Consider the following 27,230-nt stretch of genomic DNA (forward strand, 5'->3'; position numbering starts at 1 on the left):
ATGAAGAATAATATAAGAAAACATACGTATATACATATTTATCAAAGTAAAAAAATATAAAAGTATATATATATATATGCATATAAAAGTTAGGAAATAAAAATGTATATGTATATAAAATGTAAATGTATATATATGTATATAAAAGTTATGCAAATAGAATAATATATATATATATATATATATATATATATATATATGTGCATGTGTTTATAAAAGTTTTTAAACAAATGTATGTATATATATTATTGTAAAAAATATGTGTATGTATATAATAATAATAATAATAATAATAATAATAATAATAATTACAACTTAATAACAAGAAAATCAAATTTAATAATAATAAATAATAAATAATAAATAATAAATAAAAAAAGACTAAATCGAGCTTTGACATAAATTCTGGGCCTAAATCCGCAAATAAATGAAGTCGAAAGGACCCTATTGAACACGCCAAAGAAAATAAAAAAGCAAGAGAAAGAGAAATTTGAGGGAATACTCTTAAGAATTATTATTACTCCCAACTTCAGTTTCCTTTTATAATGAAGGGAGAGGCCTCTATTTATAGTTGAGCCTCCCCAAATCCAACGGTACAGATCAATTACATCAACGGCTAAGATTAAAGGGTATCTACAAATTAAATCTCTAAGATTACAAAATCATATCTTCTAAGATTGGATATCATATCTAAGATTGCATATCATATCTAAGATTGCACATCCTTGAAGATTATGTTTCCATAAGCTTGTAGATGGACCTTCAACCTTTTCAAGTAATGGACCATTCCGATCGGACCAAATGATATAATTTTGTACTGGACTTAAACTTTATTTTATTATTTTGGGTTTATTATTTTTTTGTGAGCCCGGGCTAAAATTGGGTATTACATAAAGCACGAGGGGTACCAAACCTGGTAAAAATATTTGTATGCAAGAATCTCAAAACTGATTTGGCATTATTTGTAGGTAAATCCACAACTTCAACTCATTTGGAAACATAATCCACAGCGACAAGAATATAGATTTTTTCCCAGTATGGTGGAAATGGGCCTATGAAATCAATTCCCCAAACATCAAATAATTTTATCTCTTGAATATTTTGCAGTGGCATATCGTGTCTTCTTGATAAGTTACCAGTTCTTTGACAATGATCACAGTTCCTATAGAACTCATTAGCATATTTAAACATGTTGAGCCAATAAAAACTAGATTGGAGAACCTTTGCAGCAGTTCTCATGCTTCCAAAATGTCCACCATAAGGTGCAGAATGATAGTGATGCAGGATACTTTGAAATTCATCATCTGGGATACATCTCCGAATTACTTTATCTGCATACTACTTGAATAGAAATGCTCATCTCTGTAATATTGCTTGACATCATGAAGGAATTTCCTTTGTCCTTGATGATTGAGCGCAGGTGGCAGCAACCCATTGACTAGAAAGTTAACAATATCAGCATTTGATTCTCACCATAGCCAACAATATTTGCTCGTCATGGAATTCGTCTTTAATCATTTGATTCTCACCATACTCATTCCCTGCTTCCAGTCGTGACAACTGATCAGCCACTTGATTTTCAGTGCCTTTCCTATCTTTGATTTCCAAATCAAATTCCTGCAGCAGCAATATCCATCTAATGATTCTATGTTTGGCCTCTTTCTTTGTCACCAAGTATTTGATGGCAGAATGGTCTGTATAAATTGTGACTTTGGTGCCTACTAAATAATCTCTGAAATTTTCAAAGGCAAACACCACTGCTAACAATTCATTCTCCGTGGTGGTGTAATTGAGTTGTGCATCTGTCATCGTGCGACTAGCATAATATATAGCATGAAACATCTTGGTTTTTCTTAGCCCTAGCATTGCTCTGGCAGTAAAGTCACTTGCATCACTATAGGTGTTGTAGTTAAATATTCCTTTAACTTTTCAAACGCCTCTGAACATAACTCATCAAAATGAAATGGTCTATGTTGCTCCAACAATTGACATAGAGGCTTTGATATCTTAGAAAAATCCTTGATGAAGTGGTGGTAAAATCCAGCATGCCTGAGGAAGCTTCTTATTCCCTTCACTAAAGTGGGTGGCAGCAACTTTTCAATAACTTCTATTTTTGCCTTGTAGGCAAAAATTCCCTGCTGTGAAATTTTCTGCCCCAAAATAATGCCTTCACAAACCATGAAGTGACATTTTTTCCAATTCAGCACCAGATTTGTTTCCTGACATCGACAAAGTACTAACTCCAAATTTTTTAAGCAATCTTCAAAAGTGTCGCCAAACATCAAGAAATCATCCATGAATACTTCAAGGAATTTCTCCACCATGTCTGAAAATATTGCCATCATGCAACGCTGGAATGTTGTCGGGGCATTACATAACCCAAATGGCATTCTTCTGAAGGCAAAGGTTCCGTACGGACAGGTGAATGTATTTTTTTCTTAATCAGTAAGAGATATGGCAATTTGGTTATACCCTGAGTAGCCATCTAAAAAATAGTAGAAGGCTTTCCCTGCTAGTCTATCCAGCATCTGATCTATAAAAGGCAAAGGGAAATGGTCCTTCTTCGTTGCTTTGTTGAGCTTTCGATAATCCATACAAACTCTCCAACCAGTGGCAGTGCGTGTGGGAATAAGTTCGTTGTTATCATTGTTGACTACTACGAATCCTCTTTTCTTGGGTACACACTGAACATGGCTCGCCCAAGAGCTATCAGAAATTGGGTATATAATTCCATCATCCAACCATTTGATAATCTCCTTCTCAACTACTTCCTTCATGATAGGATTCAGTCTCCTCTACTGTTCAATAGATTTTCCATGGCAATCTTAAAGTATTATTCTATGCATGCAGATTACTGGGCTAATTCCTTTTATATCTGTAATTGACCATCCTAAAGCTTTCTTGCCTTTCTTTAAAACCTCCAATAATTGTATCTCCTGATCTATTGTAAGCTCAGCATAAATAACTACAAGCAGTGTTTCGTTCTCTTCCAAATAAGTGAATTTCAAATGCACTGGTAATCGCTTCAAATCCAAAATCGGTGAATCTTCTATTGATGAGCGAGGAGGGTTGAAAGAGCTACTTGATAACTCTAATGATTCAAAGCTCCTTCTGCATCCATTTTCAAATTGTTGAGTTTTTATCAGTTCTTCAGATTCTTCAGTCAAATTTGTTTCATTTAATTGGCCAGAGTCTGCATAAGAAATGTTGTGCATATGTCTTGTTAATTCTTCCTGAATTACAATGTCAACAAATTCTATAGCATGGCATTCTCCATCTAGGTCTGCACATTTTAAAGCATCAAACACATTAAAAGTCAACTGCTAATCATTAATTCTCATGGTTAACTCACCTTTTTGCACATCAATCAATGTTCTACCAATTGCTAAGAAAGGTTTTCCAAGTATTATAGGTGCCTCTTTATCTGCTTCACATTCTAGAATAATAAAATCTACTGAAAAGATGAACTTGTCGACTCTTACCAGTACATCTTCAATTTTACCTTATGGATGGACATATGATCTATCAGCTAGTTGTAGTGTGACTGTGTAGATCTTGCCTTTCCAATCCCAAGTTTCCTAAAAATAGACATAGGCATTAGATTGATACTTGCACCTAAATCACATAATGCTTTGCCTACATAATGGTTTCCAATTGAATAGGGTGTAGTGAAACTCCCTAGATCTTTTAATTTTAATGGCAGTTTGTTCTTTAATATTGCTATGCACCCTTCAGTAAATGCAACAGTTTCAAATTCCCCTAACCTTCTCTTCTTGGATAGGATATCTTTCATGAATTTCACATAGTTAGACATTTGTTCTAATGCTTCCACCGAAGGTATATTGATGTGTAATTGCTTCAAGACCTCCACAAATTTCTTGAATTGAGCATCTTGTTTTGACTTTTGGAAACGCTAAAAAAAAGTGGCTCTGCCCTTCCTTCCATTTGTTGAGGTTGCCTTACCATGGCATTTGTATTGGCTTGGTAAAATGAATTTGCTTCTATATGCTTTTGTTTACTCCTATCTTTTGTATTTTGTTCCAACTCTAGTTCGAAAGTTGTGTTTCTAGAAACTTTGAAACTTTCCTTAGATAAGGCATCATTCACAAATTTTGGTAGTTGAGTGCCACTCAGGAGTGTTATTGCTTTACATTGTTCTTTTCCTTGAGATCTAGAACTTTATGTGTCATTAGGTAATGCTCCTTGTTTTCTGGAGCTTAATGCAGTGGCAATTTGTCTAACTTGATTTTCTATAGCTTTTAAGGAAGCTGTCTGGCTCTAAATAATTGCATCATTCTTAGCCATATATTCTTTTAATAAAGCTTCCATAGCTGATGTTAAAGATAACGAACTTTTTTGGACATTTTGCCGTGGCATTGGTTGACTGTGTCCAAGTGGTACACCAACCGTATTCTGTCTATTAACAGTGTTGGCATTTCCCATTCTCTGATTACTTCAGCTGAAATTTGGATGTTGTTTCCACCCTGGATTGTAGGGATTGTTGTTGCTACGATTAAAATTTCCCATGTAATATGCAAAGCCTTGATTAGATGGGCATTCATCAAAAACATGATCTTCTTCATAGTATACACATACTAGTTCTGCAACCTTCACCTCTTGCACTGCAGAGGGTCTTTTCAGAGTTTTAGTCATATTTGTTAAAGATGATACCTGAGCTGTTAACGATGTAATTGCATCAAGTTCCATTGCTCCAACAAGTCTTCTACTAGTGTCAACTCTAGTAGTGGGGTACTGATAATCATTATTTGCTATTCTTTCCAGAATTTCGTATGCTTCATTGTAGGATTTGTTAAGTAATGTCTTATTAGCAGATGCATCCACCATCATTCGCGTATGAGTATTTAATCCATTGTAGAACATTTCCATTTGTGTCCAATGCTGAAAACCATGCATTGGGCATTTTTTAATTAATTCCTTGAAACGCTCCTATGCTTCGTATAATATCTCATCTTCAAATTGTCTAAACGATGTAATGTCATTCCTCAGCTCGGCATTCATGTTGGGGGGATTGTACCTAAGCAAAAATATCTGACACAGTTCATTCCAAGATGCCACCGTACCTGATGGTAATGCATTCAACCATGATCTGGTACGATCTCGCAATGAATAAGGGAATAATTTTACTCTAAGGACATCTTTAGGAACACGCTACTACTTGAATGAATCACTGACTTCAAGAAAATGTCTCAAGTTCAATCTGGGATCTTCAGTTGGTAAACCACTAAACTGCCCTACCGTTTGCAGCATCTGAAACATTACTAGTTTTAATTCAAAATGTTGAGCTTGAATATGTGGCCTAACAATTCCTGGACTTAGATCACCCAAAGTAGGCATTACATGTTCTCTGATGGGTATATATCTGTCATTTAGGATTTGTGGAATATCAGCATTCCTTTCATTCTAGAGTACCTGATCGTTTCTGATTGGATCTTTTATAGTCCTCTCCATTTCTCTTAACACTTTTCTTCTTCGCCTTAATGTCCTTTCAATCTTAAGATCAAAGCAATATTCTATATCCTCTTGAATACTTCTTCTCATGCACTAGTACAAAACTTGAAAAATCAAATAAAATACCAATTAACTGTTCTAACAAAAATAATAAAAAATCAAATTTTCACCGATGTTGTCGATCCCCGAAAATGGCGCCAAAAACTTATTACGTGTAAAAAAATAATGCAATTGTTCAAGTGTACATGTCATTCAAGTAATAAAGTGATAAGTAAGTATCATCTCCATATGGATTGGAAATTGGTAAGAAATTGATTAAGTTATTATAATCCTATTAACTATGCTAAATAGCAGGAAATACTTTTTAACTGAATAAGAAGTTGGTATAATGAATTAATGTAATTTAATGCTAAAAATAGAAAACTGATATGGCAAATAAAATGTAATGGCAAATTACAGAGAAAAGCAAGAGTAATCCTATTTTTGAATGAACAAGGCTGGAATTATTCAGGTGAAATGCTCATATCAAAATAATGTCATGGCAAAATATTATCTAATCAACTACTCAAAGAATTACTACTATAATCTGCCTCTTTCGATAGTTAGATTTAAACTAGAAATCTAAGTTACTGTATGTTTACAGAACTCTGGATTAATAATTGCAATGAACGATCTTTTCTACACAATTCGCAACATCTATGTCTAGAGTGCTACGAGTATTTTGTCAAATATTTGCTTGCATCACACAATTCTAGATCCAGTATATTTAACCTTTTCAGAATTAAAAATACATCTATGAACACAACATACAATCAGTTATGTTTAGAGCTTGCGTGCATGTATTTAAAATAAGCATAAATCGAATGAAACATTGATATAGGCAAATTCAAATCATGAACATTAAAGATGATAAACATCCACCCAAATAACTCCAACCCATAAAAGATTTAGTTCATGGGTGGAAAACTAAACACCGAATTTAAATGATTCATCAATATTTAAAGAAGTTTGAATAACAGAAATTAGGAAAACTTAAGGCAGAACTGTAGGATTTCTCGACACACTCCAACTTCTCTTTTATCTCCCGATTGTTCACGAATCCATGATAGATGTCTCTTCCCCTACTACATGTCTATATTCTGCTCTCTATAGCTGCTACCCTTTCTTTCTCTGAAATTCTCTAATGGAGTTTTTCTCTGTGCAGAGAGTGGTTGCTGTCACCAGTCTCTTTCTCACACAAATTCTCCTCCTTTTTTTCTTCTTCTCTCTCTTTCTTTTATTCGGGTAAATCCGTCCCACCTCAGTACACATTTTTCATTCATCTTTTTAGGTTGGTTTTTCTAGTACACGTTCAGCTGGTTGAGAGTGAAATGGACAGAGTGTCGAGTCATTTTCTTGGAATCGCTATGGCAATTTTGTTGGCAATCAATCTTGCCAATTACCACAGCAATGTTTCACTTCCCTTATTTTCCCTATTCATCTTCTTGCTCTTCCTACACCTGTATTCACACAAAACCACACCTTTTCTCCCCAAGTCATAAAAGTAACAAATAATGGCCAATGTAGCGCAATCTAAGCTTTGTTATGAAATGTTCTAAAATTATCCTAAAAATAAAAATGTATTCACTTAATTTCAAACAATTAATTCCATCTAGAGGCCTTAAATATAACTCTTTTCAAGAGTTATCAGGATGTCACTGCAGTAGACAGAGATCATCACATGCAATTCCAATTTAACAATCAATTTATCAATTCATAATTTATGCAAATCATGATTAACAACCTAGTTTAGGTCTCAATCGAGCTTACGAAAGCTCTAAAACAAGTTCATGATTAAATCATGACTAAATTAAAAAAATTTTGTAACAAAATAGGGCAAACATAAAAAATAGATGTCACACGGTGGATCACTGAACACTTCCCGATTTTCTCCTAATAACATAATAAAATAGTTAATTAAACAACTCACCATTAAATCACAACCTTCTTTGACCTCCACGAAATAACATCAAATGAAACCCAAATCATAATTTAATCTTACCTACAGCCAAAATTACGTCCACACAAAACACAACCCTGGAATCCAAACATACATTCAACAGAAAAGAAGAGGAAAGAGAACAAAAAATAAAAAGAGAAGAAAAGGGAACAAAATGGATGTGAAATAGAAAAGAAAATTTTTGAGGAAAAACCAACTATGGAAACATGAAAGGAGTGGAAGTGTAACAGTTTGTTTTTAGTGAAATCAAAACAATGGTTTTAGGACCACAAATCTAAAGTCAAAAATTTTATTTTATTATTTTATTACTTATAGCATGATAGTAGTACCGTATAAAAATTTCATTAAGAAATTTTATCATTTACATGCTCAATTTGATAAAAAGGACTAAATCACGTAAAGTGCAAAAGTTTAGTTCTAATAGCTAAAGGTATTAAATAGCTATGGAACTTTAAATTTTGAGCCCTTACATGGTAAATAGATCATTAATGGTGTTAGTGGATGAGCATGGTTTGACATTATTGAAATTTTGATTAATTTTAAAGGTTAAATTAGTAAATAGGTAAATAAAGGTTAAAAATTAAAGAAAACAAATTTCCTTCATGCATTTATCTCCTTCAACCGAATTTTAGGGCAAGAAAAGCCATTGGAGAGCTTTTACTTTCGGCAAACATTTCCTAGCTTGTGTGGTATGGATTTTTGACCCATTTTTAATAATTTCTATGTTTTTAGGATTGTTGTAACTTAATCTAGCTAGCCCGAGGACTAATTTGTGAAACTATTAAACTGTTAGGGTTTGCCATTGTTGAATATGCATGATTTTTTTATGTTTGGTGGTAGAAAATGGATGGTTGTTGTTAGATAAACAACTTTGGTAAAGAGATTTTTGATAAAATTGTTAAACAGGGATTAAATTAAAAATTAGAAATTTTTACATGGTAAAATTGTGAAATAAATGAAATATAAGGCTTGGTAGGGACCTAATTGATATTCGACTATAGTGGGTTGTGGTGGAATTTCATGAATTTCCATTTTTATGAGCTAGAGAATAAATTATAAAGAAATTAAAAGTATAAGGGTAAAACGGTAATTTTTTCAAAATATGATTTCGGGCTAAATTGAATGAATTATATATTAAATTGAGTAAATTTATCCAAATAGATCAAGAAAGACCTCGCACAACTTTAGATCGGGGAAAAGAGAAAGTCTTGGATTAATAGCCTTAGTATCTACGTATACTTGTCGAGGTAAGTTCGTGTGATTAAATTGTGTTTATATGTTTTATATTGAATTATTTTTGAATTGTGAATTTTTATAAATATACTTGGTTGCATATTCAACGAAGTTCAAAAATACCGAGTCCCGTCTGAACCTTAAGAATCCGTAGGATACAAATAACATGTCATTAGGGTTTACATTATTTGAGTGCTAGTCCTAAATGTCCTACCGATGGCTGAAGTCATGCATGTGTTGTGGATACTCCACATATCGTGTGAGCAGCATCTTGTAGCTATGTTCCGACCCACAGCTCGTGTGAGCATATCGATTTATAGCTCATGAGAGCATACCGATTTACAGTTCGAGTGAGCATACCGATTCATAACTCGTATGAGCATATATGTACATGAATGACATATTACAGTTATCTGAGCTAGCACACCATGTGTGAGCCATCCCGAGTATCCAATGGTATTCTAAACGGTTCAACGGGAAATGTTCTGGTATGAAATGATAAGAGTTCGATACGAACTATTAGAGGTATACACATGAATTATATGGAAATGTTGTTACATGGTATATGGAAACTTGAATTGGTTGATACATGTATTTGGAACTTGATCAATTGATGTATTCATCAATGTTTATTGGCTTATATATGTAATTACATGGCTAACATGGTTGGTGTATATGTGCTTAGGCATTTGGCCAAATTGTATTGGGATATGCCTGTTTACTTACCTATTATACAATTAAATGGTAAGTTAAATTCTATGTTATACGAACTTACTAAGCTTAAATGATTACTCTGTGTTATTTTTCGTGTTTTATAGTGAACCGTAAGCTCGTTCGGGTTGGAAGCTTGTCAAAGCTATATCACATTATCCATCGGCTCTTTTGGTACATTCAGTTGTTTAATTTTGGTTATAATGCAATGTATAGGTATTTTGGCTAATGTTGGCCTATATGTTTTGTTGTGAATATGGCCATTTGATATTGCTTGTGTTTCGACATATTTTGGTATGTATATAAGTAGCATTAACATGGTTGATGTGTGGCTTGTTTTTTGATTGAATAATGAAAGGTAAAATGATAGTTAAATGTGTTTTATGATATGATGAATTTGTGATGATTTGGTACTATATTATACATGACTTATATGGTGATTTGGTGCTAGTTTGGGATGGCATATTTCGTACCAATCGAGAAGTTTTGGTAAGTAAACTAAATGGCATGATTTGATACAAATCTAGTTGGAAGTTTGTTGATCATTTTGACCAAAATGAGTACATGATTATACAAATTTGCATATAGTCATTTGAGGTGCCTAAGGGCATATTGGTTGTATGAATTTATACCATATGTAAATGACTTGTTTATGCTTGATTTGGATGCCTTGTTATGGCTTGTAAGTATGTGCAATGTTGTGTATAGGTACATGTCAAATTGGGTGAGAAAAATGGCTTGTAAAATAGCTTAATTTCGTCCACACGGGCAGAGATACGGGTGTGTGACTTAGCCGTGTGTCCCCTGTAGCTTTCAAAGGGTTGCAAGTCAGGCTGTTACACGGCCTAGCACACGGCCTAGTACACGGGAGTATGAGGTTATTTTGAAGGGTACACAACCTAGCACACGGGCGTGTGACCAAGTCAGTGAGTTACACGGGCACGGACACAGACTGGGACACAGTCGTGTATCTCTACTTCAAATGCCCACACGGCCTAAGACACGGGGACACGAGCGTGTCTCTTGACCGTGTGACCCCTATAGTGTTGAAAATTTTCAATATTTTTTGAAAAATTCTCTGAGTTTCTGATTTAGTCCCACTTGTTTCTAATACATATTTAGGGACTCGAAGGCTCGTATAAGGGACAATATGTATGTTTTGACTTGGTTTCAATATGTTTATTAATATGATATGAAATGTTTGAAATTTTTATCCGTTTGATTTGTAAACTCCGTTAATGCTCCGTAACCCTATTCTGGTGTCGAATACGAGTTAGGGGTGTTACAGGAAGAATTTTTTTAAGAAAATATCTATTTTTTTGAAAAGAAAATAACTATATTATCCCACTGATTAGATTTTCTAATAACCACCCTAATTCCCTCAGAATTCAACTCTACAAAACAACACAAACTAGGTCATAACAAAAATATTTTTGCTTGTGCTTACAAGGACTTGTGTCATGAGCCAAAGTGTAAAGCCCATGACAATGGCAAAAGATGCACCCCATTGAGGTCTATTGATTAGATAGGGAACATTTAGCCTATGAGAACTGGCCTAATTCAAAGAACTGTTGGAGAAGCCTATCAGATTGAAGCCTAGTTGGCCCGATAATGAAGATATGGCAACTTAGGCTATTTTTAGTAAGTAGGGGAATCATATCTTGTAGATTTGATTTGATATGATGTAATCTTTTAAATCCCTAAAATTAATGAATATGATAATCTCGTCTGTCGATGTAATTTGATCTTGACCGTTGATTTTGGGGGAGCTCAACTATAAATAAAGAGCCTCCCTCTCATTTGTATCTCATCCATTGTATGCAGAATTCTTAAGAGTAATAGAATTCTTTGAGCATTTACTCAAACACTTTGTGTGCATTATTTCTTTGGCTTTTTGTTGTTCATTTGTAGTTTTTTTTAGCACATTCGCTTCCACTATACAAACTGGTACCTTGGAGAAATTCTAAAGGAATCATCACTTTTGGGTGTAAAGGCTGACTTAGGTGAGTTTGGAGCTTCTAAGGCCGCAAGGATCGCGAGACGAAAGATCTAGTCCCATGACAAGTTGTATCAGTGTTATTAGGTCGAAGGCACCATTGGGATGTCGAAGGAAGTTGTTGATTAGAATGAGTCAATACAGACCTGTGGGAGGGCTAGAAAAGCAAGTCACTCGAGGGACATGCTGACAGCTTTAGAAAATCAAGTGGTTAAACTTAAGGAGTCCGTAGGGAACATGAAGGAGATGCTTAAGTTGGTGAAGAGATGCATAGATGGGTTTGACTCAATGGAAGAGCAACTTAGAGATTTTGTATTGGATTCTCTCGATGCTAATGCGGAAAAGATAAATAAATTAGTCAATTCTACTACGGAAAAGCTGGTAGAGAGGAATGAGAATCTCGAGGATATGGTTTTAGCCATGAAGAAGGAAATTGAAAAGCTCAAGGGGGAGCTCACAATTTACAAAGCTTCTTTGAGTAGTGGGATGTTGTCTTCAAGGCTGAAGCAACAAACAATGGATGTTCCCAAACTGGAGAAGTTCAAGGGTGCAAGGTCCACAAGGGATGTGGACAACTTCTTGTGAGAAATAGAACAATACTTCCAAGTAATGGGCATGAGGATAATGCCATTAAATTAAACACTGCTTTAATCTATCTTACTGATATGGCTCTCTTTTGTAGTAGGTCCACGGATGAGAAACATGATGGGAACGTAATTGGGACTTGGGAGGAGTTCTAAAGAGAGTTGAAGAAGCAGTTTTACCCACAGTATGCCAAAAAAGAGGCTCGAGCTAAGTTACACCGTCTCACGCAACAAGGCACTGTTCGAGAGTATGTTCGGGTATTTAGTGAGTTGATGCTTCAAATCTTCGACTTGAGCGAGAAAGAAGTGTTCTATTGGTTCGAGGATGGGTTAAAGCTGTGGGTAAAGCATGAGTTGCGTAGGCAAGGAATCACTGAACTTACTATAGCCATGGCTGAAGCAAAGTCCTTTGTTGAGCTTGGTCCAACGAAAGACAAGTTCGAGTCGTCTAAGCCCAATGGAAAGGGCAATAATGAGAGAAACCATGGGAAAGATGGAGAGGGACATAGTGATGATGGCAACAGTACCGATAGCACAAGTGGCAATGGGAAACCACGAGATGCCAAGCAGGGATCCAACAACCCAAGGGACAAAGGGAAGAGGATAAAATGCTTCCTTTGTCAAGGACCACACATGACGTGAAAATGTCCGAAGAAATCGATGATTTCGGTGATCAAAAAGAAAGATGAGTCGAAGGAATAGGCGAAGCCTATTGAGGGAAAGACATCGAGGTTCAATTTAATGGTGCTCATTCCTAAGAAAAGGAATGGTGAATAAGGGTTGATGTTTGTGGACATCAACATTGCGGGTTAGAAGTGGAGTGCTCTTATTGATACGAGAGCATCGAACTTGTTCATATCGGAAAAGGCTATGAAGAAGCTTGGTCTGTCAATTAAGAAATCAAATAAGAAAATCAAGACAGTAAATTCTGAGGAGGCCCCAACTGTGGGAGTAGTTCGTAATATGGAGCTACAAATCGGTGAATGGAAGGGCAAAAAAGACTTTGAGGTAATCCAGTTAGATAATTACGATTATGTACTTGGCTTAAACTTCCTTGACAAGATTTAGACAATTCTGTTTCCATGGGCCGATCAAATTCATATTGTCACTAGTTCATTATCAAAGATTGTTGTGCCAGTGCATCGGGATATGAAGGTTAGGACCAAGGTGTTGTCGTCAATCCAACTAGTTAAAGATGTTTCGTATGGGAGAAACATTAACTCGATAAAATAGAATGCTACGTGGAAGGTGGATTGTGGAGCATGAGACTGATATGAGACCTGTAGAGTTGACTGTGGAGCCATCACCTTTGGGGAAAGTGGATTGTGTACTGGACTTCTAGGGGAAAGAAGCAATGCAAAAGAAATCGAAACAAGTAAATGCTGCGAGTAAGGTACATTGTAAACACTCTGATAGTGTTTTGAATTCTGACTTGTTGACTTGGCAAGGTCATAGGGGCCCTTTCAAAGTTCTTAAGCAAGGAGGCCGAGGGACTGTGGGTGGTATGAAGCCAAGATGTGAGAATCCAGGGGATTCTAATGGGAACAAGTCAAAATTAGGGCAAGTTAGAGCGGAGACTTCTTGCCAACAGGATGTACCAACGAGTGCAACGGTTCAAGTTAAGAGGCGAGGGAAGCCGAGGCAAAGGTTCAGAAGGAAGGGTCAACCCGATCGTAAGAAAAGTCGGGAATAAGCCAAGGCAATGAGAAAGTTCTAAGGTGAATCAAGTCAGTGTCATTCAAAAGTCGCAACAAGGGCATTGCGAGAATGGGTGGGGAAGAATGTCACGGGCCAAAGTGCAAAACCCATGACCATGGCACAAGATGCGCCCCATGGAGGTCTATCGATTAGATGGGGAACATTTAGCCCATGAGAATTGGCCCGATTCAAAGAACTGTTAGAGAAGCCTGTTAGATTGAAGCCTAGTTGGCCCGATAATGAAAATATGGCAACTTAGGCTATTTTTAGTAAGTAGGGGAATCATATCTTGTAGATTTGATTTGATATGATGTAATCTTGTAAATCCCTAAAATCAAGGGATAGGCTAATCTCGTCTGTCGATGTAATTTTGATCTTGACCGTCGGTTTTGAGGGAGCTCAACTATAAATCGAGAGTCTCCCCCTCATTTGTATCTCATCCATTGCATGCGAAATTCTTAAGAGTAATAGGATTCTTTGAGCATTTACTCAAACACTTTGTGTGCATTCTTTCTTTGGCTTTCTGTTGTTCATTTGTAGTTTCTTTTGGCACAATCGCTTCCACTATACAAACTGGTACCTTGGAGGAATTCTAAAGGAATCCTCACTTTTGGGTGTAAAGGCTAACTTAGGCGAGTTTGGAGCGAACGGATCGCCTAAGATCGCACGGATCGCAAGACAAATGATCTAGCCCCGTGACACTTGAACATAGAACCACAAGGTAAGCTAACACCTTACCACTAAACCAACAGGCTCATTCTATCACATGTTGAGCGAAAATAATATTTAAACCAAATAAATAGATATTGGGCTAGGAACAAAAATAACTGAATTTTCCCAAAAATGATACTTGAACCCATAACCTCAAACAAAAATAACTGAATTTTCCCAAAAATGATACTTGAACCCATAACCTCAAACACACATCCAAGGCTTTTAACCACTAAAGCAAATACTTAATTTCAACAAAATTTAACAAATCAAATATTCAAATTTTTGGGGCATTACACTAAGAGCTTGAAAGGTCGAGGGACTCTGGTAGAAATGGTAGGGTATTATGGTTGAGAATGGAGAGTCTCCCTACAATATTGATTACCTTTGGGTATTTATAGCTAAGTGAGGGTTCTTACTCCATTAGGCCTTGAGTGGCCCAATAAAAGGTCCAATTGGGTCTAAGTTGAGGTAGAGATATAACAAAATTAAATTTCTCCTAAAATTAGGAACATAAAAAATATCTTCCAAAATAATTTTCCTAAAACTATCAAAATAAAGATTTACTTCTCTCATTGCTTCAAGTGTCACAATGTTTCCATCACTAGTTTGCAAAGGGAGGTTCGTGTCATGTAGACTTCTCATTTCCTTGAACCCCTACAAAGAAATACAAACATGATTAATGACTCTAAAATAATGATCCAATTGTCTTTTAAATTTCCCACTAAACAAGTTTCAATAATAAAGTGTCATTTCTTACTCTTAAAGAAGCATTTTGACTTCCCTTTCTTACTATCTGCTTTAAGTGAAACTAAAGTTTTAGTCGCTTTCTTTCTCTTAGCTTGATTTTTCTTCCCTTTTAAGGATGTATCGATTGCTAAGTTAACTTCTACTTTAATCTGAACTGGTTGTCTACCATTCAACATTAACTCATAAGTTTACAACTCTTTCATGAGTAATGTAAGGCTAAGATGCATGTTTCATAAGCTATAAGCAACCTTAAAGTCTGCAAAGTCCTTAGACAAGATTTTAGACACCACCTCAACTTATGTGTTGCAATCCAATTCAGTACCATTATTTTCGACTTCTACAAAAAAATCACAGAAGTGTAAGCATGTGTTCTTTTACTAGAATTCCAATAAGTTTTTCTAAGAGTTTATCAAGTTGATAATAACATACTATCGAACCAAAATAACGTGACTTTGGAATATGTTTTTCAAATTGTTCATGATCTTTGTATTAACAATGTAACAAATGTGATACATTTGGATTCTACTTTCAACGATATTATTAATATTTTGAAATAATTAAAACTTTATTTTCATTATATATGACTGTATTTTTTTTGATAAATTTGGCTTGGATTCTAGAAACGCTATTTGGACGTATTCATTTATGACGAGAAAGACCAAGAAAATGTGGACGAAAAAGCAAGACAATAAGATGAATGGGACAAATCAGAAATAACTATATGGCACAAAACTGCAAAAGGAATAAAATTATTAGAAGAAAATGCATCAGATCCTTTCAAGCATACAGCTTAAGAGAGAGTGAAAGTGAAGCTCCAAGGCAGCAGATGAGACTATGGCCAACGGAACTCATGTCCTAGTCCTCCCATTTCCAGGCCAAGGCCATATCAACCCAATGCTTCAGTTCGCCTCACGCTTAGCTTCCAAAGGCCTTAAAACCACATTGGTAACCACTGTTTTCATCTCCAAATCCATTTATTCCGACCACCCAATCGCCTCTACCAGTTTCCGGACAATATCCGATGGCTTCGACGAAGGTGGGTTTGCTCAGGCGAAGTCCCCTGATATTTACCTCTCCACTTTTAAATCCGTTGGTTCACAAAGCTTGGCAAGCTTGATAAAAGAACTAGGGGATTCTGGTAGTCCTGTCCATGCCATCATCTACGACGGATTCATGGCATGGGCGCTGGATGTTGCGAAGCAGTGGGGGATACGAGCGGCGGTGTTTTTGACTCAGTCTTGTGCTGTTAATAGCATACATTACCATGTGAGTCGGGGATTGCTGAAGGTGCCAGCGGAAGGATCTAGTGTTTGGCTTTCAGGGTTGCCGGAGCTTAAAGTTTGGGAGCTGCCGTCGTTGATTTATCATCATGGATCGTACCCTGCGTGGTTCGATACCATCGTCAACCAGTTCTCCAACATTGATGAAGCTGATTGGGTTCTTGTTAACACTTTTTACGAACTGGAGAAAGAGGTACATATTACAATGTCGGTCCAATTATATATTTTGTTTGTTTCATGAAAAATTGCAGATCAAGTGAAAATTAGTCCTTTTTTTTCGTAGATTAACTTATCTTTTGAAAAACTTATATAATTTTTTTAAAAGCAATTCTTAATTTTATTTTTATATAAAATTAATTTAAATTAAACTTGATATTATTATATTACTAACATTTTATTTTATTTTTAAAAATATTTAAAGATTAATATAAAATATTATAATATGCAATATTATTAAACATATATATTTAGTTATTCATAATAATATAATAAATTATTAATATAATTTATTGTTTTAATAATTTATTTAATATTAGAATTTTATTTTAATAACAAGTTTAGCAATAATAACTTTAAATAATATTCTTAACATGAACAACATTTATATTAATATTTCAATAAGAAATATATATTATAATTTATAAATATTTAATAATAAAGGTTTATAGTATAAAATATGAGTATTTTAATTATAGATGCATGAGTGCTTATTCAAATCATACTTTGCTTTATTTATCTCTTCCAACTCTAATGTGTTACTTTCCGCACTCATATAATATATGTAATTTAAATTAAATTTTAATTAAGTATTGTTTATTATTAAATTTATATATCATATTAATTATTACAAAATATTATCTTATTATAAAATAAATTTTATTTGTCAAAAGGAAAGGTTATTGTAAAATTTTGTAACAAATGTATTTATGTTGTATTTGTTTTACTAAGAACATTTTTAGAAAATGATCTTAAAAGAAATAATCAAACAATAGAGAATATTTTATGCAAAATATTCAAACACTAGAAAATATCAATTTAAAAAAAAGCAATTCATTTCTTTATTTCTGAGGTTGCTTTCAATAAAACAAATGCAACCTTATTATTAACTATTCATACTTAGTTAAGGACCAATTGATAATAACAATGAGTATATATTTAATGTTAGATAATAACTTAACAAATATGAAATAATTGAGTAATTAGTTAAAATTGTATATGACATTTTAATATGGGTATAATTTAAGATAAATTTGTATATCAACTTTTGTTGTTAAAATCTTACTTCTTGAAAACCTGACCTGACCTACATTAATATTTTTTTTTCTTTCTTTGTGGGCTATGTTATATTAGGTTGTAGATTGGATGTCAAAAATTTGGAAACTTGGGACAATTGGACCAACCATTCCATCCATGTATTTGGACAAAAGGCTAAAACACAACAAAGATTATGGTCTACAACTCTTACATCCAAACACTAGCGCATGCATGAGATGGCTAAACACTAAACCAAATGGCTCGGTGGTCTATGTCTCATTTGGGAGCTTGGCTGAGGTTGGAGTTGAACAAATGGCTGAGATAGCTTGGGGCTTAATAGGAACCAATGCCTACTTTTTATGGGTTGTGAGAGAACCGGAAGAGCCCAAGCTACCCGATAATTTCAAGCACATGACTCGAGAAAAGGGTTTGATTGTTCGATGGTGCCCTCAATTGGAGGTCCTAAAACACGGGTCTATAGGTTGTTTTGTGAGCCATTGTGGCTATAATTCGGTGCTTGAGGCATTGGGTTTAGGGGTTCCAATTGTGGCAATGCCGCAATGGGCAGACCAAGCCACTAATGCAAAGCATGTTGAAGATGTTTGGGGGGTTGGGGTTAGAGCTTTGGTTGATGAGAAAGGCATTGTGAGAAGAGAGACAATAAAACAGTGCATAAATGAAGTAATAATGGGAGGCGAAAGGGGCAATGAGATTAAGAAGAATTCAATCAAGTGGAAGAATTTGGCTATAAAGGCAGCCGATCATGGTGGAAGTTCGGACAAGAACATTGATGAGTTTGTCGCTAAAATTACATCCTAGTTTGCTATAAACTTCTTTATGGATTAAATCGAGACTAGTCGAACAATAATTTGAGTTTTTTCAATATTCTTAACTAAGTTCAATCCTGGCTGAACCTAAGCTCAATATACTCTCTGTCAAATACTTCCGCTCATTGTTTATTAATAAAGTGATAAATTGATTTTTCAATCATTTTAAATATTTTTAAAAATAAGTATTTAATATGTTGTAATTTTAATTTCTTTTCATAGATTACCAACTAAAATGGAAAAAGAAAATCTTATCTAAGAATCGAGCTTTGAATAATATCTTTGTAATTTTGATTGGAGTGACAAAATTACTATTTAATAGTAAAATTAATAATTTTAGTTAAATTTGATTATAAACATATATAATATATATAATGGAGATAGTATTTGTTTTTTAGGAAAATGAAAATGGTGTTTTTATTATTTCATTTCCTAATGGTGATGGAGCGGAGAGGAGTGGGACGGATGTTGCTAAATTCATTATCGCTCCATAGTTGGTATGTTCTGCTTCATCATCTGTCCCACTCCATTATAGATGTATAATCTTAAATACCACTATCACCCCATGGATGTTGGATGCACCATTCCCGCCTCATCCCGCACTATTTTAATTTACTTTTTGCTATTTATCTTTAATTTTTTAATCTATTTAAATGCAAATAAATATTTAAACATAAAACATATCGGACTTTTCTATAACATATTATACTTCTACCCTTCCAATAATTATATATAAAAGAATAAAATGATAATTTTATATAGTGGAATAGGGCGAAGCGAAACAAACAATTACCATAAACGCTCCATACTGATTGTTTTAAAAAAATCCACCTTATCTCACTCCATGTCCACTTTTTATAATAAAAAAATCAACTCATTCAAAACGAATCGATTCGAAATTCATTGAACGATTCGAGTTTTCATTCCCAATCTAAAATCATAAAACGGGTCATAGCGTTGATCCAGATTCTTGTGTTGGTCATTACATGCGTATGACAGCTTATATTGCATCAACTGTATAGACATCAATGACCAAACAACACTTAAATATCTTTGCCTCTTCAAAAATAAAATGAAAAAGTTAATACTATTTAAAATGATCATCTTTCTTATTTATTTTCCTCTCTTCTTATCATTCCAAATTGGAATGCTTAGTTTTTATGTATTATGTAAAATGATCATTTTTCTTATTATTTTCCTCTCACTTTTGTTCACTACTTAGTGTATTTAAAATTTTTTCTCCACTTTTCAGATCTCATTTTTCACTTTTCTACTTAGCCAAACACACTCTTCATCTATCAACCTTTAAATTTTGATAATTTAAATTCAATTAATAATACTATCAAAGAATTTACATTAAAGTGGATTAGGTAGCCTGTTTTTTTATAATAATAAAAATTGCTTACATAACCAATATTACACGTCTAGAAGCCAACTAAGCATATGAAAATTGGTGAATGTGGATTCTACAGTTTCTTGTTCTACTCTATGCTTTTAAGGTTTTTTAGAAGTGTTCTTTAAAGAACTAGAGTGAAATCTGACATAATATATAGTGCTTATATGGTTCCGTGTGGCTTTAAATTGCTATAATAAGGCATACCAATTCGTGTGTTTGGATTTTGGATTTTAGAGTACTCGGCCGGGGGGGTCTAGGGGTTGAAGTAATTCTTTATCATCTTTATGAATTGGGCTTTGGTTTTGTTGGTTTTGATTAGTTGGGTTGGGTTTCTTGCTTGGGAGAGCTTGGTCGTGGTGTTCAAGATGCAGTGATGGATGTTTTTCCTTTTGGTATGAGACGTTTATGTATTCAATGGCCATACTGGGCTGGAGATAAAACTCATCTAGTGTCTACAATATTTGAATTTGATAAGTAAATGGAAATTCATATATTTGAGTGAAAATTTATAGATGTTTTTGGCTTTACTCTATGTTTGTAAAGGACTGCTCCGAGGTTGCGGAGTTTCTGATATGATGCATTTACTATTTTTGTAGCAAATGCTTTGATAACTTTTTGGCTTTTTTTCCAGCTAGTTATCGTTTCCGTTGCTTTCCTGTTTCTGTCATTATTATTCAATGCTCGGTTGATGGAAAAAATAACCCTTCAGATCTGTCACGCTCTTCTATTAACCATTCCATGAGACATTAGTAACCCTTCAAATGTTCTCCCAGGGTTTTAGAAAAGTCGATACGGATCGTTGGGAATTCGCAAACGACAGATTTATCAAAGGTTGAAAGGACTTGCTAAAGAACATTGCTAGACGGAAATACTCCCAGGGATCCGAGCAGCAAAACAATGAAAATTTTGAGCTATGGATGGAAGTTGAGAATTTGAAGACTGCTAAAATTACACTTATGCAGGAAATGGTTAAACTTAGGCAGTACAATAAGTCAGCAGCAATAAGATTGCAGACAATAAGCTGCTTCGATTGAAAGATCATCTTCAAGGAACGGAGATAAGTCAGCAGCAATTGTTGTCTTTCTCGCAACCAAAAGCAAATAACCAGCGGATGGCCGAAGCAAGCAATATGCTATCAAATTGCAGAGGATGATGAAATCTCCATTGGCTTCTGATCATATCAGCCACCAATGGATGGAACGTCGAGACCGATAATTCAGTGGAGAAAGATGATGATGGTGCATGAGAAAAGCTTCTTTGGGAGAATGTTTTTCTACAGAATAATGAACCATATAAATGTACTTTGGAAAATTCTATAGAACTATACTGTTGTTCAAGCATATAAACTAGAAATGAGAACACATTAACTATGATAATAGACATCCTAGATATGATCACAAATTCACAATCAACCATTATTGCAAAAATTTCTTCACATGTATTCCAAATTTCCATTTTAGATATATTCAACACTCATGTCCTAAGTAACGTATAATAATGCCACTTACATGCATATTCTAACACCATTGAAAATCAAACTAAAACTTGGGCATTAGATTGGATTTTTGCTGTGAACTTCAAACCAATCATTTCATAGATCATCTCTAGATCTCAGCTATTCATTCACAAATTATCTCATAACAATTCACGTGTCAAAAGGGCCTCAATCAGGTTCACTAGAATTTGTCATTTACAACCATAAGAATACTCCATACAGTAGCTTCAGTAACTCAAAGCAGTGTTGGGGTTCACGTTGAAGGCTTTGAATGAAAGCGGACGCAGATAGGAAAAATTCGGAGACTTGGGCAAAGTTCGAATTTTTGTCAGGAAGTTTCAAAGCTGACACTACCAAGTGTGATACTCTACTTGGGATTTCTGAGAACAATTATAACAGAATCCCCCCTAAGGAACATCTTACTGATGAATCTGTCTTTGTTAACAGGAAGGGCCTTCTTCTTGCCTTTACCAGTTTTTGGCACCTATATACCGAATCAAGAAATAATTAGTACCTTTTCAATTAACTGTAAAGAAAATTCATACAAAAGAAAACGAAAAGAAACAAACCTCAGTCCACATCTCCCTGACATTTTCAAGAACCATGTTGCAGTGACGATCAAAGGCTCTCACTCGGCCTAGAAGTTTTTTGTTGTTCCGGCAGTTGATGAGAACCTGCATTAATAAAAATCGAATTCAGTTTCTACATAACCACATTCTCACTAACAAGTGAGCTATTGCTGGGGAATCAAAAAGATGATCACATTACCTGGGTGTTATTTTTCACACTCATCATCAGAACAGACAGTGGCCCAGTGTTAAATTCCTCTTCCTCGTTCTTGACTGTCTGTGGGAAAATAAACAAACAAGACATGAATATAAGCAAACACGTGCATTTTAGCTGAAAACATATGAAAGAACAAAAAGATAGCATTTATGATAACTTACATCTTCCTCCATTGGTCGACTGCAAAAGAAGAAGCAAACAAATGGAAGGGTTAGTCTATCATGCAAGAAATGAAACACAACATGAAGAAAAAGTATAAAAAAATTAGTACCTCATTTTCAACTATGGAAGTTCAGCACTATCTCCTACTAAAATCAAAACAAAGATCTGTATAATTCAAGCAAAAACCATTAGAAAACAAAAAAAACTCAGAAACTCTCAATTCGCTTGAAAATGGTACTGCCACGTGAAACAGGAACAATTTTCAACGCTTACATACCAAATGAATAGTGAACTCATCCAAAACATTGTAGAAATAAATTTTATAACCATGCAAGCACCACAAAATTGCCCAAATGGAAAAAAAAATTACTATAGCTTAATTATAAATTGCCCAGTCAAAACAAAAACGAAGTGTTATTTCTGAAAAACTGCTTAGAGTCTGAAGTGTCCAACATGGATGCTTCAGAAGAATGAAGAGTTAGTGAAAAAATAACGGAATCTAGCTTTGCAAAGATATAACATAAACCACTGAATCACACAACATCACAGTGAAAAATCTTCTGAAACTCTTTCAGTTCAGGTCTCCATAAATTTTCAGCATATATTAGCTCAGGAGAACGAAAAACATCATCAGAGTGACCGAAACCTTCAACTCCTAATCCCAAAAATGTCACGGACAATAACTAAATGTTGACACGCACAGATCCGTATGCACACACATATATATACAAGCTAATTTATACAATAACAGGAGAAAAATGAAGCCTCCTCAGTTCAGGTCTCCAGCAATTTTCCGCATGGACTTTCTCGGAAGAAGGAAAGTTATATTTTCAATCATCCTCAGAGGCAAACATGAAAAGAATCTATCGATGGAAGAAAAGGGAAAATATAAGAATGGTATTTAAATAGCCGAAAAACTAAAAATTCTCTTCAGCTCAGGACTCCATTTAGGCTTCAACAAAAAAATTAATTAATTAAAAGATTTAAACCACCAACAGAGACAATTTTCGTTGTCAATTGCAAACTGCAAACCCTAAAAAATTCCGACTGGAAGTAAAAAATGTCGAAAGCCTAGCTCAGAACAACTATGAAAAATTAAGAGAAATGCAGAAATTAAAAACAATAATAGGCCTAAAGTAGATTTTTACCTGATAGGCAATCCGCCGATTAGATCTGATTTGAGGAGAAATGAAGTAGAAAGCCGTTTTATAGACTCCGACGACCAAATAACAAAACCCTAATCCCTTCAAATTAGGGTTTTACGTTATTGGGCTTGAGTGTCCGTCTATTAGCTCCATATTAGGGTTTGGGGTTTTTTGGTTGATTAACATTCGTTGGTTTTAAATTTAGATCTTCTAGTTAGGCTTAATAGCACCCTTTCGCCCTTGAATTATATATGGTTTTTCATTTCGGTATTTAATTTTTTTTCATCTCATCTTGATACTAAATTTATTATTTTGTTATTCAATTCAATTCAATTTTTATAAAAAATTTAAAAAGATTGATTGACACATGATACCAATTAAAATGTGCCACATGGCATTCAAATTTATTAAAATTAAAAAAAAAATTGATAAAATTCAGTGAGACAACCAAAGCAAGTAAATATCTAACTTCACCCTAGATATTGGCTCATGCTCAATTCTTGATGTGGAGTTATGGGGGGTGCATGAGGGATTACGACATGCTTGGGACCTTGGATAAGGAAAGTGATATGGGAAACTGATAACACACTAGTCGTACGCTTACTATACAATAAAGACTAACAAAAATGCCAATTTATGCAGTGTTGAGATCTATCTTTAAACTTATAAAACGAGCTTGGGAAGTTAGGATTTTACATGTCTACAGAGAAAGCAATCGGATAGTGAACCACCTCTTAAAATGCTACAAGTTATGCTAGTAGAAGAACAATGTTTTTTACTTGTTCGTACCTTTGTTATTTAGGATATAGTAACTGATTCCATAGATATATGTAGTTCTAAAAAATAATTTATTTATCTTATTATTAATAAAGGATTTCATATATAGTTAGAACAACCCTCACAAATTGCAACTGCTAATTTGTTAAGAATTAATCGAATTGAAGTTGTAGCGTCATCATTTGCTGGAATCGAAAATCTACGATATTAGGATCACTATTTGTATCGATTAAACAAATTGTTGGAATTCCCAAAGTGATAAATTCTCGAAGAGTCGTATATTTTTCTTGTTGATCAACAATGATTACAATATTAGACAATCTCGTCATATATTTAATCCCGCCGAAATATGTTTGCAAGCGAGATAATTGTCTCTTCAACATAGTTGCATCTCTTTTCAAAAGACATTTGAGTCCCCCCATCTTTTGTTTTGTTCTCAAGTCCCTGAACTTATGAAGCCTCATTTCCGTAGTGGGCCAATTTGTTAACATACCACTGAGCCATTTTTTATTTATATAATGGCACCGAGCCTTATTGCAACCCGCGCCACCGAATCAACGGCTTTATTTTTGGTACCAACAATTAAGAATTGTTTTCCCTTACTTGCTGCATCAAAAACTAAATCACAAGCTTCTAATAAAAAATGAGCAGTTCTAGTCAAATTTGTAATATGAATACCCTTACGTTTTGCAGATATATATGGCGCCATTTTAGAATTCTATTTCTTAGCACCATGATCAAAATGAACTCATTATCACTTTTTACCAAACAAATTAAAAATATATATATTTAAATTTAGATTAAAAAATTAAAAATAGAAAAAGAATATTAAAAGTTAAATATTTTTAAAAAAAACTTTGACTTTGACCTTGACCGGTTGTTAATCGGTGTTGATTGACTATTAATCGATGTTGATCGGTATTTCTTTTGAATTTTTAATCTTTTCAAAATTTCAAATTTTTTTAAAATTATATTTTATTGTAATTGTTAAAAAATATTAAAAATTCTAAAATTTATACATTTTGATTTTTTTTAATGTTTCAAGTTTTAAATTAAGGGTCTGTTTGATTGACGGAATTGATTTTCCGGAAAATTATTTCCAACTTTTCCAGCGTTTGATTGGCGGAAAACATTTTCCATTTGGAAAATGAACTCCAAAACAAGGGAAAATGGGTTACATTTTAGGGAAAATGTCTTACCCTTTCAATTTTCATAAGACATTTTTCGTGCTCTCCTTTCTATCGCCTCCTTCATTCCTTCCTTCATTTCCGGTAGAAAACTGATTCTGTTTATCGATTTTCCAGTAACTTGTTTTTTTAATTATTCAATACTTGTTTTTTTAACACAATTACAAATAATTTATTTGATATTAGTTTTTTTCAATTTATAACGATTAATATTGTATCTTAATAATTGAGTATTATTATAAATAAATCATTGCAATATATGTAAAAACAATTTAAAATATAAAAATTTATTAATATATATTAATATATGTAAAAACAACTTTTCCGGAAAATATTTTCAGGAAATCTGCCATACAGTAGAAAATATTTTCTAGTAAATCGTTTTACAGAAAAGTAAAATATTTTCCAGAAATCATTTTATGGAAAACATTTTACTGGCAATCAAACAGACCCTAAACCTTTTCAATTTATGGACTTTATATTTCTTTAGCTAAATTTTTTCTATTTTTTAATTTTTGAATTATTATTTTGAATTTTTAGATTTATATTTTTTAAAATTAAATTTTATTACGAAATTTCTAGAATATATATTTTGAAAATTTAAAGTGTTTTTTTGCAATGTTCTAAAATTTAAATATGTTTTCATTTTATAAAATTTTCAATTTTATATTTATTATTTTGACATTTTAAAATTATATTTATATATTTAGAATTTTATAAAATTTTATAAATAATTCTTTTATTTATTAAAATTTGAATTATTTATATATTGTATAATATTTTTTAACATTTTTAATCAATATAATCTACATAATATTTAGAAAAAATTGTTAAAGTGAAATTTGCGACCATACTATTTTATTTTAATTGATTTTTGCTATTACATTTTGAAAGAGTGAGTAAATTTACCATTCAACTATTATATAATTGAATTTTGCGGTTACGTTAAAAAAATTGCCTCTAAACTTTAAAATTTATTGGATTTTTCCACTAAATTTTATTTGTTTATTAAAATTTACCATTCCTTGTTGACTTTGATGATTGAACAAAATTTAGATAGAAAAATATTATTTAAAATGCTTGACTTGAATAACTAATTTATAAAATATTCATAAATTAATAAATTAACTTAGAAATATAATTTAGTGGAAGAAACACATGAAAATTTTAAAAATAAAAATAAGTTTATTTTAATAAATAATCAAAATAGCATAAAAAAACTATTCTAATTACTCAGATAATTTAGTTAGAAGCCCTTAATTATTGGTATTTAATTAATTAAAATTAAATTAAAAATACAGTATTTATAGATATTACGTTGTGGAAAAATTATGAAAGTGAGAATAAGGTTTGACACAAATATTAAATGTAGAGATATTCAGATACTCTTAAGTTCTATTATTTCTTATAGCTTTTCGAGACAAATTTTAAATATGAACATCTCCATATCTATTATCTTTTGTCTTTATATGTATAATTCTTAAATCTCAACATCTCTTTCTTTGCTTGCATGGAAAAAGTAACGACTTTTTCACTAAAAATAATTCCCACTTTTTTTCTTCTTTCACAATAAATTCTCATTTTAAACGTAATATATATGTCACGTAGTGGTTACGAGTTTAAATTATAAAACTTCTACCCTCACCCTAATATCAATATATATAATGAAATAAATTGTAAATTGTCAATATAATCTTTCAAAAATAGATAGTAATTTAATCCAATTTTATTTAAAAACTCACTTAAATTAAATATAAATAGCCTCAATTA

General features: G+C 33.3%; 2 protein-coding genes and 3 non-coding genes across 5 annotated transcripts; 2 read left to right on the plus strand and 3 right to left on the minus strand.

Moving 5' to 3' along the window:
- The first annotated feature begins 4,903 nt into the window (after positions 1-4,903).
- On the plus strand, positions 4,904-5,010 carry LOC128041529 (small nucleolar RNA R71). The gene has a single exon (XR_008196538.1). It is a non-coding gene; the product is annotated as a small nucleolar RNA R71 (small nucleolar RNA).
- Positions 5,011-15,875: 10,865 nt separating this feature from the next.
- Positions 15,876-18,675, plus strand: LOC105771420 (UDP-glycosyltransferase 74G1-like). The gene is made up of 2 exons (XM_052630926.1): positions 15,876-16,624; positions 17,782-18,675. Exons 1-2 carry the CDS (start codon positions 15,986-15,988, stop codon positions 18,502-18,504), a joined length of 1,362 nt encoding a protein of 453 aa, XP_052486886.1. The 5' UTR covers positions 15,876-15,985; the 3' UTR covers positions 18,505-18,675.
- A 2,759-nt stretch (positions 18,676-21,434) lies between these two features.
- LOC105771421 (uncharacterized) lies at positions 21,435-23,688 on the minus strand. Its single transcript, XM_012592884.2, has 6 exons — positions 23,500-23,688; positions 22,461-22,516; positions 22,351-22,369; positions 22,172-22,249; positions 21,973-22,077; positions 21,435-21,887 (listed from the first exon to the last, which is right to left on the minus strand). Exons 2-6 carry the CDS (start codon positions 22,463-22,465, stop codon positions 21,771-21,773), a joined length of 324 nt encoding a protein of 107 aa, XP_012448338.1. The 5' UTR covers positions 22,466-22,516; positions 23,500-23,688; the 3' UTR covers positions 21,435-21,770.
- Positions 22,916-22,989, minus strand: LOC128041482 (small nucleolar RNA Z159/U59). The gene has a single exon (XR_008196502.1). It is a non-coding gene; the product is annotated as a small nucleolar RNA Z159/U59 (small nucleolar RNA).
- Positions 23,115-23,199, minus strand: LOC128041481 (small nucleolar RNA Z159/U59). The gene has a single exon (XR_008196501.1). It is a non-coding gene; the product is annotated as a small nucleolar RNA Z159/U59 (small nucleolar RNA).
- Positions 23,689-27,230: the final 3,542 nt, after the last annotated feature.

The sequence above is a fragment of the Gossypium raimondii genome, chromosome 5 (genome assembly GCF_025698545.1).
Source record: "Gossypium raimondii isolate GPD5lz chromosome 5, ASM2569854v1, whole genome shotgun sequence".
NCBI lineage: Eukaryota > Viridiplantae > Streptophyta > Magnoliopsida > Malvales > Malvaceae > Gossypium > Gossypium raimondii.

Coding starts and splice junctions, on each gene's coding strand:
- LOC105771420 (XM_052630926.1), top strand. CDS start 15,986: ATGGCCAACGGAACTCATGTCCTAGTCCTCCCATTTCCAGGCCAAGGC. Junction 16,625..17,781: donor TTTACGAACTGGAGAAAGAG/GTACATATTACA, acceptor ATGTTATATTAG/GTTGTAGATTGGATGTCAAA.
- LOC105771421 (XM_012592884.2), bottom strand. Junction 22,078..22,171: donor GTGTGAAAAATAACACCCAG/GTAATGTGATCA, acceptor TTATTAATGCAG/GTTCTCATCAACTGCCGGAA. Junction 21,888..21,972: donor TCAGGGAGATGTGGACTGAG/GTTTGTTTCTTT, acceptor TTCGGTATATAG/GTGCCAAAAACTGGTAAAGG.